The 12,064-nt window shown below is 42.1% G+C and overlaps 1 protein-coding gene across 7 annotated transcripts; it reads left to right on the top strand.

Moving 5' to 3' along the window:
• Positions 1-3,961: 3,961 nt before the first annotated feature.
• On the top strand, positions 3,962-8,845 carry LOC147429226 (shaggy-related protein kinase epsilon-like). 7 transcript variants are annotated; one of them, XM_086495343.1, is made up of 13 exons: positions 3,966-4,459; positions 5,387-5,632; positions 5,718-5,825; positions 6,045-6,104; positions 6,178-6,450; positions 6,526-6,600; positions 6,701-6,757; positions 6,843-6,983; positions 7,080-7,130; positions 7,231-7,326; positions 7,546-7,629; positions 7,716-7,818; positions 7,944-8,845. In XM_086495343.1, exons 1-13 carry the CDS (start codon positions 4,397-4,399, stop codon positions 8,009-8,011), a joined length of 1,425 nt encoding a protein of 474 aa, XP_086351469.1. In that variant the 5' UTR covers positions 3,966-4,396; the 3' UTR covers positions 8,012-8,845. The 7 variants fall into 7 exon arrangements, with proteins under 7 accessions (XP_086351475.1, XP_086351469.1, XP_086351470.1 ...); XM_086495344.1 differs by having other exon boundaries at positions 3,969-4,456; XM_086495345.1 differs by having other exon boundaries at positions 3,969-4,459; positions 5,733-5,825.
• Positions 8,846-12,064: the final 3,219 nt, after the last annotated feature.

The following is a 12,064-nucleotide window of genomic DNA, read 5'->3' as shown; positions in this document are numbered from 1 at the left end:
ATTATCTTCAGCCCAATCACTCAATTTCATCTTCATTATGCATCCAAACAACTTTGCCATAAGAGACCCAATCATTATAGTCCGGTAGTTGTTTACATTCTTTACATCCCCTCCTTTGTGCAAAGGCTTAACCCAATTAGTACTCCAATCATAAGGCATACCATGTTGAAGTGCAAGGTTGAACAAATCACACATCCATTCATGGGTAAAATCTCCCGTCCATTTGATCATCTCCAGCTTGATACCTTGAAGATCTCTCGCTTTGCGAGTGGCCAACTTTTCAAGCCCACCACATACATCCTCAATAGTAAAAAAAGAGGGCATACATGGGAGTGAACCATAAAATGGCATTTTTTCAGCATTTGCTTGCTCATATAATTGCCTACAATGTGTGTACATATCCACAAGACTCAAGTTACCAAAATTCTCAACTTGATTGCCCCTCAAGTTTCTCCAAAATCTTCCACATGCATGTGCCTTTTTTTGGACTTGAAAAAGTTGTTGCTTTACTTCTTATCTTCTTCTCTTCTTTTGAATCAATGCCTTGTATGTATGCAAATGACTTTGATAGTTGTCTTTGTCCATAGTTGCATCAAGCTTTATCAAGGACTTTCGAGCATCTTGATATTCAAATCATTATCATTCCAATCATGTGTGTCATGCTTTGGAGAAGAGACTGAGAGAGTCTCATGTTCCCGATTGTGTGCAAACTGCGCTTGCACAATGAAAAAGAGTCGCAACATCTCTTTCATGTGTCGGTCGTTCATGGCTTTTCTTGCTTTGTTCTCGCGATCCATTTCTGCTTTTCTTTCTGCACATTCACCATCAAATTCTGCCATTCTTTGTGCTCTTCTTGCTTTGCGCTCTAACTTCCTGTCCATCATCATCATTTCGAAAGCCTCCATAGGAGTTAGTGCAATCCTTTGCGTAGATGGGGAAGGGACAGGGTCGGAAAACCTCTTGGTGGGGAAAATTATTCTTCGCCTCTCTCATGCTCATCATTTCCAAGCAAAGTATCCATTCCACTTCGAGTGATGATCATGCACTGTGATCTTTGGTTCTTAAGTTCACGAGGAACTTTGGTTCTTGTGAATCTTGGTTCTTGGGGTTCTTGAGTTCTTGAGGTTCTTCTTTCGCTTGAAATCTGTGTTAGAGAAGGATCTTCTCTTCACCCGAGTTCTGCTCTTTTCCACGGGGCGCACCCCTCGGTGGCCTTGCTTTTTCCCACCTCACGTCGATTGGCCGGCCGCTAAGTGCACGGTCCGCTCTCAATGAGTGAAATGAGGCACAAGGGGAGGCTGCACAAGCCCTTCTTTCTTGGGTTTCCGGTCACTCTTCAAAAACACGATTAGGAATCGACACGCCCAAGTGAACTTGGGTTCGTGCGACCGCAACAAGAAAAAATCATGTGGTTCTTGTGGTTCTTTCCTTGAGTGATATAGAACATTGCCAAAGCTTTGATACCAATGTAAGGTGCAGTGGAAAGAATGTTGTTGCTCAAGATGAGTGCTCCATAATATGCTCAAGGTTCCTTTTTGCACAAGCCCTTCTTTCTTGGGTTTCCGGTCACTCTTCAAAAACACGATTAGGAATCGACACGCCCAAGTGAACTTGGGTTCGTGCGACCGCAACAAGAAAAAATCATGTGGTTCTTGTGGTTCTTTCCTTGAGTGATATAGAACATTGCCAAAGCTTTGATACCAATGTAAGGTGCAGTGGAAAGAATGTTGTTGCTCAAGATGAGTGCTCCATAATATGCTCAAGGTTCCTTTTTGTTATTATGGAAGGGAGAGCCTTCCGTTCTTAATGAGAGAGTGCAATGATCATAAACAAAGTGAATGGACACTGTGCGTGCAAGTGTATGAGACTGAGAGATAGAGAGAGAAGAGAGATACGACACTAGAGATGTTGTAAAACCCTCCGAGAGAGAGAGAGAGAGAGAGAGAGAGAGAGAGAGAGAGAGAGAGAGAGAGAGAGAGAGTAATTTTCTTGATCTTCTTTTGTGAAATTTGTCAAGAGTGAAGAAGTTGAGGGTAAGAGGGGCCATGCCACCGCCGAAGGCGGCGCCGTTTTACTAGTACAATTTATGATTGGTGTCAAGTTACATTATAGCGGATCTCTTGAATTTCACTTCTTGGCGTGACTACCTTCTTGGCAAACATCTAAACAACGATACTAGATTGCTAAAAAACCTTGACTATAGTCTTTTGACTGGATTAAAGTCCAGTTGACAACCTAACACAGTCCTATCAATATGATAAAACCAGGGTATATATGTGATGACGAGGTTTATCTCAACAAACCTTCGAACTCTTCTCCAATTTGCAACGTCCAAGCATTAAAAAAAAATCAAAGTTGATGGTGCTACAAACAACTAATGATCTGAGAGATTGTGGCTAAACCGATTGCTTCTCACACTTTGACATAGGACTCAAGTATGTTCTCGACAATATCAAATGAAAAAGTGGGTGGAACCTCTATTGTTGCAAGGGGGGAGTGCCGCCCATCTTTTTAGCGCATCCAAAAATGAAGAGCTACTTTTAGATAAATGGCTCCAAGCTATGAAGGACACATACCCATGTAGGAGCTCTGCTTTCGTATAGTCTTAACCTACTATAAAATGTGCACGAAATCTAAAATGATAATTTCATGTAGCTGTTTACGCACCAAAGTACCGCCTGCCACAATCTTCAATGTGAACAAGATGACCCACACTTCAAGCTTTGGATGCTGCTTCTGTAGTAATTAACGACACACCAGTCTCATGATCTCTACTGTCCAATTTGTATTGTGCATTGTCAATGAACTAAGTGTGAACATCGTGGATTGTTAGTAGACTATGTGTGGCCTTTGACCTAGTTTAGAAGGCTTTGTTCTCTCATTTTTTCCCATGACTCTGCTCTTATAGTTCACAAGATCTATGGCCACATTTTACAAAGAAACTCTTAAAGTGCAGATCTCCGAGTTAGGATTGTCACCCTGAAATGGTGATTGGCTAAGAATGAAGCAGGCTAGCTCTCCTACTTTTTGAGCTACAAAGTAAGGCATTATCTAAGGTTTCCATCCCGAGGGGGGAGGGGAGGGTTATCACATACTTACACGGTTTATTTGTTGCTCTAATGTAGTGTTCAGGAAAAGTGTGCCTTAGCTTAGCCTTGAGGCGGTTGCAGAATCAAAAGTAGCCGGTTGAGGGGAGGGCAAGAAGGAGAAAATTTCGCTTAAAATACATGAAAAATAGTGTAATTTTGCAAAAATACTGGCTAGTATTGTGAAATTTCCGTTTTAGATTTGTCTTGGAGGGATTTTTGTATGTTTGTGAAAATGAATTTTCTCGAACACTGCTCTAATGGTAGAGTGCCATCTATACTACCCTGCACGCTTTTTCCATTGCTTTTTCCTCTGCCTTGTCTGAGCCCAATCATCGATAGCATGGTGTCCAAACTCTAACACTTAACAAGGAATGTCTATACCCCACACTAGCACTTCTCACTCGACTTTGAGGCAGTCGGTTTGATCCCCACGAGCCCCAAAAATTTCCCTAGATGGTCTACGTTCACCAATTCCCTTTGGTTTGGGGTGTCCTTTAGTGCTGTAGCACTTCTCCTTTGGTTTGGTCGAGGCTTGGGTGCCACCCCAACTTCTAGCGCTTGTCATACACATCGTACACGTATTTTTGATTGTGCTTAGTGTGTAACTGCCCTTGTTTCTTTGCCAGAAGCTTTTCCAACATCTGAGCCTTAAATTTCAAACTCCATATTGGACTGACACGTGGGGAATGCCACGTCGAGAGGATAAGAGCATCTGTAGACTGTATATGCTGTGTGTGTCAGCCTTTTTCCAAATGGAAGAGGCCACGTGGGATCATATGCCACGTATGCTTTCCACGCTGGAGGGGAAGGGACCAGGTATAGCCGGTGCTAGAAGAGCCATGGCCGACACGTTACGGGCTGGGCCGGTCCGAGGACAAGCGCTGGTCGGCGCATGAGAGTTTTAAAGCATGTCTGGACTCTGGTGGACTCAACTTCAACATTTTCATGGGAACACTGAATTGAAGAGGTGCGTCGTCTCCGGACATACACAACGATCGTTTTGTGTACTCCTGCCTGCGCTAGTCTGCTGTGGAGTAAATTAGGGTTAGGGTTTCTGTCCTGTCCTCTCCCCTACGCAGGAATAAGAGAGGCTCCACGCAGAAGAGCCCTTCTCCAGCTGCCCTCTCTGCCGAATCGACGTTTTGCGTTTTCACTTTGCTTTCCTGGCCCGGTTCACTCAGTCAGCAGGTTTGGACGCCTAAATTTGGAACGAAATCTGGGCATTTCTGGCGCTTGCCAAAGTCATGAGGTATGGGAGCACACAAGCATCAGCTAATTCTGCGGCTCTGTAAGCGACACTTGCTGCCATGCATGCAATGCGAAGGCTGAAGAGCTATGCGGCAGGGCGGTCATCGGTTTCTGCTGAGGTAGTAAGTGTGTGTTCATCTTTTGCAAGCCCTTGTTTGTTTGCTGGCATGCTTTTTTCCATGTGAATGTTCATATGAAGCTCTCAACTGTTGCAGTAGATATCCCCTTTAGTAGTTAAGTTCTCTAATCAATAGTGCTTACTACCAGGCGATATTCTCTTGGGTTGTGCCGTGACTTGACTCTCACTTGGAACTTTTTCCTAGTTTCAGAGTTTCCAATGTGCCTTTACTCTTTGCTGCACTGTTTTTGTGAGACCAAAAGTCTCCTTTATTCTGTGAGCTTCTCGTCAGCATGTACTGCACCGAATGTCTAGAAATTAGCGCGCCGTCGTTGATTAGACGTTTTGCATATAGTTAAACCTTTCTTGCTCATGGTTTCATATCCTGAATCATTATGCCTAGTAGATATTCACCTGTATTTGTGATGCAAAGCTAGAACTCCTAGTGAGAATGTTTATCATCGGATAGCTATATTTAAACCTCTGATAGCAAAAGAGTATTACTTGAGCCCTTTTAATTTTGGCCTAACAGATCATCTGGCTAGTTTCTCAACCATTTCTGCTTGGCATGGAATATCTCACTGTTTTACAATAGATTAGTTCTTGTAATCTCGACTGTCCAATCAGTGGTCGTGCTTCTCATCAATAATTGAAGTAGCTGCTTTCATGAGGGATTTAGGCAGTTCATTTGCATTTTTGTTGTTGGCTCACCATTGTGTCGGTCTCATCATAATTGAACTCTGTCAGGAGCATGACTATCTGTTGAAGCTTCATCTGCTAAGGCTTAATAGCTTTTGCTTAAGGTAGGCTATTGTACTGATAAGGCTTAAGGTAGCCTATTGTGTTGATAAGGCTTAATATCTACTGCTCGTGGATTAGATCAATGTAGACATGGTTTAAGCTTATTTTTTGTGCTGCATGACAACTCCAGGTTGGAGATGATTCAGGTTGCCCAGTAAGGGAAAGAGTAGCTGACAAGACATTATTGGGTGATCCGGCTGAGAGTTTGAGGGACCAGTGTACGATGGCTTCTGCCAGAGTTGAGCCAGGAGTGGCTCGAACAGGAGCAGGGTCCAGCACAGTATTTGCTGGAAAGGGAGGTGTAGATCAGCTGCCGAGGGAGATGCTTGAGATGAAGCTGCGAGACAATAGGCTGGACGATAGCGGCAATGACAAGGTTGGGGTGTGTTGGATGACACAGATGGTCTTTTTTTTTTCCTATGATTTACATCTGTGTTTTTTAATAAAGCACTCATCAACAGCCGCCTATTCAACAGGAGGGAGCAACGGCTCTTGCTAATAGCAACAGCACGGAGTCTGGCAACATCATTGTGACAGCAGTGGCAGGCTCAAATGGGCAACAAAAGCAGGTAGTTTGAGTGGAAGGAAAAAGAACAAGTTTCTGTACATTTTGATACTTGAATGCTGCGATGGCATGATTAGTCTAATTTTAAAGGGTTTTCACTTCTAAAGGCCATATAATGAAAGGAAATCTTTTGGATTGGTGTTGAGAAGTTTGTTCAAGAATTGCTCTTCCACCTCCTTTAAGTGTATATTGATATGTCTAAGTAGCTGTCGTGTTTCTACAGGTTATTAGCTATATGGCCGAACGTGTTGTTGGTACTGGATCTTTTGGAATTGTTTTTCAAGTAAGTATTGCACACTTATGATTTTGTGAAAAAGGTTTAACAGGCTTGTATTGAGGCTCAATCTGTTTTACAGGCAAGGTGTATCGAGACTGGAGAGATGGTTGCCATTAAAAAGGTTTTGCAGGATAAACGCTACAAAAACCGTGAGCTGCAAATTATGCAAATGCTCGAGCATCCGAATATAGTGGGCCTCAAACATTGCTTTTATTCGAACACAGAGAAGGACGAGTTATACCTTAATCTTGTGCTTGAGTATGTTCCTGAAACTGTTTATCGTGTAACGAAGCATTACAGCCGTGCGAATCAACGAATGCCTCTTATTTATGTCAAGCTTTACGCTTATCAGGTAAGCAAATTTGTTCACAAGGCCAGGAGGGGATTTCTGTACTAGAGGGTTCCAGCTGATTCATGTGGGTTGTAGATTTGCCGAGCTTTGGCGTACATTCATGGTGGCCTTGGCATATGCCACCGGGATATAAAACCGCAAAATCTCCTGGTGAGCTAAACTTATAAGTTGGTAACTGTGGAAATTTTGCTGAAAATGGAGAGTAGAGCACTCTGAGCACATAGTTTATTTACAATTACTTTTCTTCCAGGTCAACCCACACACTCACCAACTTAAGTTGTGCGACTTTGGGAGTGCCAAAGTGTTGGTGAGTGCATGCACCTAATGGGCAAAGCTAAATTTTTCTCTGTGCCATTTGTTCTTAAATGGTCTTCTGGGTGTTACTTTTCTAGGTTAAGGGAGAGCAGAACATAGCTTACATATGCTCGCGCTATTACCGAGCTCCAGAGCTTATTTTTGGAGCCGTTCATTATACTACTGCTATTGACATCTGGTCCTTGGGTTGTGTGCTGGCTGAGCTTCTGCTTGGGCAGGTGCTTTTCTGACAATTATTTAGAAATTTGGTATCACACATGCTAGGTGGATGATATGCTTTATCTAACTCAAATGAATTTTATGATGTGTTTCAGCCTCTTTTTCCTGGTGAAAGTGGTGTCGAGCAGCTGGTAGAAATCATAAAGGTGAGTGCATGGTTATATACTTGAGCTTTTGGCATAGTTGTATTGTACTTGCATTTCATCTTTTCTTGTGAAGCTACTTCTGAATCTTGAGTATTTGTAGGTTCTAGGCACTCCAACAAGAGAGGAGATCAAGTGCATGAATCCAAATTACACGGATTACAAGTTTCCTCAGATTAAAGCACATCCCTGGCACAAGGTTTGCAGCTGATGTAGTTGGATTGTCTTGCTGCTATTCTAGTTTTCTCCCTTTATGCTAGATCTTGGTTAGTTAAAGTTCTATTGTTTTTAACACTGAAATGTTTTCTTATGTGGATTAGTTAAAAACTTGAATATATCCTAATTGATAACTCTAGTAAATTATCCGCCAATGTGGGATGAGTCTAATTTTTTTTTTCCCCTTTCAAAACCTTCCTAGGTTTTCCCCAAGCGCACACCGTCAGAAGCGATGGATCTTGTTTCTCGCCTGCTTCAATATTCACCGAGTCTCAGATACACAGCCGTAAGTTTGTAAGAGGTCGAGACACATTTTTGTACATTTAAGTTGTTTAGGGCTAACTTACATGGCCTCTCTTTTTCATTATTTAGCTTGAGGCGTGTGTGCATCCTTTCTTCGATGAACTGCGCGATCCTAATACGCGATTGCCCAATGGAAGGTCCCTGCCTCCTCTATTCAATTTCAAGCCACAAGGTAGGGTGTGCATTAGCTTTGAAGGTCTAATTGAAGTAGTTGTTTTGTTCTCATTTCTTGCTTTTATAGGCATAGCTTAGCTTTGTCTTCTTCAGATTTTCCATAGTGTAAGTGATATTTTGCAGAGTTGAGAGGAGCAGCACCAGAGCTACTTCGAAAACTTATACCAGAGCATGTGAAGCGGCACTTCTAGTGGTGGTTGGAAATGTCATTTTGGACTATTACTCTACTTGATAGCGAGTGGATATTTTTACGCGCATTACACGTAAGATACAAGGCTGCAATGCTGTTGTGGATGGGAAGTTGGTCAGGATGGTGTTGCTGGATCAGAAGTTGGTGAAAATCGCCGCTCTGCTGGCTACCTCACTCGGTGTCTTGGTAACGCTTTTTGTGATATGAGCCTTATTGTGCTACGGGATGCGTCCCATGAGGTTGAACAACCTCCCCCCCCCCCCCCCCCCCCCCCCCCCCAACCCAAACCCGCTGGTCGTCTGTCTTCTTTGGGTGGTGGAGCAATTGTTATGTGTAGCATCTATTTAGGATGATGCAATTGGGTATAGTGTATAGTTGATGCTTTAAAATAGTGCCTTTTTCTTTGCACGTTTATGCAAGTGTTTTTGGATTTCTAAAGCAAGCCTCTGCAAAGAAGGGAGTTAAGTGTACATCGATATTTTATCATTTTATATGTTTATTTGCATGTGAAGCCTTGAATTTGTCTTTGTCTCTTGGTTTGTGGAAGGGGGGTCCCTTCATTTGAGAGCTTCACATGACAAGTCCAGAATGAGCTATGGGGGAGGCCCAGGTATTTCTGCTAGAAATTGGAGATGATTCATGATTCATGTCTTGATGATTTTGAGCTGAGAAAGAAGATGTAATCCTATATATTTTTTTGGGTGCAATTTAGAGGGTAATTTGATGACAAGCTTGGAATTTGCCAATCCTACTAATTTGGCCAAGCACTTTCCGCTTGGCAAACAATTTGTATGGTTCAGAGTGTTAATAAATGATTAGAAATTAGTTTGCTCAACTGTGGAAAACGAGAAAGGTTATAACTATGCAAAATCTTAACCTCCTTAACTCTTCCTCATGGTATGCCTTGCTTATTTTATTTTAGTTCTGAACACTTGTGGGCTTGAACCCCTTGCTTATTTTATTTTAGTTCTGAACACTTGTGGGCTTGAACCCAAGGGGCTCAATAGGTAACGTGTTGCTCCTATTCACAAAACTAGCATGCCTTGATTTTGCTACTTTGCAATGAGTTAAAAAAGTTTAGAAGCTAAGAAAGTAGACTCTAATCATGTGGCTAGAAGATCAAGGCAGAGGAAGGATAGACGTTACACACCACAGAGGGCTCAAAGGCCATACACAAACTCCCGCTCGAGTTGAAAGACACTTGCATAAGACGAAAATGCATGGCTCCTCGGCTTCCTTACAGCCATCACACCAATCATGAGATCGCACATCAATCACACATAGAAATTGATGACAGAGCATTCTAGCTCTTCAAAAAAGCGTGCCAAGTATCAAGTCTACAGTGCCAAAGTACTTGTGAATAGTATATGCAAAAGAGTACCTAATCTTTAGCTATATGGTTAAAATCTGTTGTAATGCATCACATCTCACAGATTCAAAGATTTAGTACTCAGATGCAAGACGTCCATGGCAACTCATCCATGTCTTCAAATGTGTCTTTGTTCTAAAATTGACCTCCATACTGCATTAAGAGACACCATCCACCAGCGACCAGCAATGTGCAGGAGGAGATGATGCTGTTGCTAAGGATGCCTTGCTATGCACTACCAAATGTCCTGACTATGTGCCTTCTAGATGCGATGATGTGATCGAGTTGGCTGAGGCCAAACCTAGACGCAAATGCAGCATTTCTATGAGGGAGATGAATTCATATGTGCATTAGTTTGATCATCACAACACATGATGGTTTAGACACGATTGTTACTAGTTAACAGAGGCTATGGGTGGAGAAGCTCCCATAGTTGAGCACAACAATCGAGCATCAAAACCAAAACCTATGGGTGGCAAGAAATGATTTTTAATGCAGTGAGCCCAAAGAAGCAGCCCTAACTCTTCTGCTTCTAATGGATCAAATGCTATGCAGGCAACAACTGTGAAGGGATGTCTCTCAAGAGTACATGGATTATCGGATAATGTGCTGATTGTAGGATAGCCTTTCTCACCAGCATTCTCACTGTTGTTCCCCCTAAAAGCAAGACTTCAGACAAAGAGAACCATGGGCCTGTGTCCATGATCACATAGAGAGAATCAAAGATCTGCAAAAGGAGATTGCTAATACAAGAGATGTTGTGAAGAGAGGTCAGGAGGTATGGGTTAACATGGGAATAAAATTAGTCTTTCTCGAGGGATGTGGACCAAAAGATAGGGCATACGGAGCATGCATCTTGTGATGTTGTTGTGGCACTTCAAGAGCTAGGTAGATGTCATATTTATGAGAGAGAGGTCATTCATACTCGTCGTGATGTAGGATTTCCACCATCCAACTTGTGTCCCAATTTACTCGTTAATGTGATGTCGATTGGGAATGTAGATGATCATTTGGGCCTCGTATGTATGCAGCTCTGGGTCATGCGGATATGGATGCACTAAGGATGATAGTGTTTGAGTAGGACATACTTTTTTGGATTATTTTGATGCGACGTATAAAGATGCTTGCCAAGGGGCTCTATGTGGGCTGAATGTCTATGCTATGTTATAAATCAAATATGCTTGGGGATCCTCGAAGCATTTATGTTGTGGAGTGATGGACATTTGGTCAGTGTTGTGGGCTTATGTCTAGAGAGACTTTGCCACATGTCTATGCAATATCTATGCAGTTATACTGTGGTGTGAGCTTATAACACAGCCAAAGTTCCATATGCCTCAGAACGGCGTACATGTCTATGTCATCCTCATCTTTCTCATAAAATGTCACCTAGAGGTGTATTTTTCATGTTGCCTTCTTATAACGGCATAGATGTCTATGCCATCATCATCATCCTTATATGAAATATGCCACTTGGAGGTGTATTTCTCCTGTTGCCTTCTCTAAATATGTATTACATATTTTTATTTATCTTGTTTTTGCTTGTTTTACGTCAAACCCTTGAAAATGTGCAAGTGGAGATTGCATGGCTAGTGTGAAATGACCTCAGCCAAATGGGTTTCTCCCATTGAGAATCTAGGTCGGTCAGCCAATGGCTAGTTAGCACATAATTTTCATGAGAGTATGGAAGCATGTGTGCATCTATATGGAATTTGGGTTGTGCGACAAGTCACTAACAACTTTATAAGTCGGGAGGGGCTAGGAAATTGAACCACAAGGGGCATAGTGGACACATCTTAGGAGGAGAGCAAGTTGAAGAGCAACTTGCTGGACAATACACACTCCAAAAGCTCATTCACAGCTTGGGGGTGCCCAAAAGAGAGAGAAGACCGAATCTATCATTTTGTGCATGGATTTTTAGGTTCAAAGCTTTAATGGAAAGCTTGCCTTCTTCCTTGTCTCATGTAGCATGATGATTCCTCTCCTGTGAATTTTATGCACGTTTGCAAAGGCAAGAGTGTTTCAAATAGGAATTGGATTAGCTAATTGCTAATCTCCTTTCTATTTAATGAAATTAGGATTTTTGAATATGTGCACTTGAATTGCTCTGATGTGCCATATGATGGATGACATTAAGCATCGTGAAGGAGTTGTTTTGTAAGCTCGATGGAAGAGCTCTAGGACTCGATATTCCTCGATGCATCAGACGATGAGTGATGGAAGCATCGGATATGGAATATACCCATCGGTTTTGGAGGAAAAACGAATTGGGTAAGAATTACGCGTAAAGATGCGAGCACATGAATAAAGATGGTTATGAGAAGCTTTCGATAAAAACAAGATGTTTTTAAGTGCTCTTTGGAAAAGCAGATGCTTTTTCGCAAGGAAATCTATGTCTGTGTCTGTGCATGAGGTTGCATCTAGGGATGCTTTGGAAGTGCTATGTAAGCATCAATTTTTACCTCACAAATTTTTACTGTATTTAAACTTGTTCACACTTTTTAAAAAAGTGGCCAATTATCCACTCAACAAGTGGATAACTCACTCAATAAGTGGACAACCCGCTCAATAAATAAAAAAACCAAAAAAGGAGGCATCCCCATCCGGCTAAAAACAACAAAACGATCATGATCTCTCTCCACCCTCTCTAGAAATCTATTGCCAGCCTCTCTTTTCTCTCTTCCATAT

This window comes from Adiantum capillus-veneris, chromosome 22 (assembly GCF_014529385.1).
Source record: "Adiantum capillus-veneris isolate H3 chromosome 22, ASM1452938v2, whole genome shotgun sequence".
NCBI lineage: Eukaryota > Viridiplantae > Streptophyta > Polypodiopsida > Polypodiales > Pteridaceae > Adiantum > Adiantum capillus-veneris.
The sequence above is the reverse complement of the archived record's forward strand: the minus strand, read 5'-3'. Positions and strand labels throughout refer to the sequence as shown.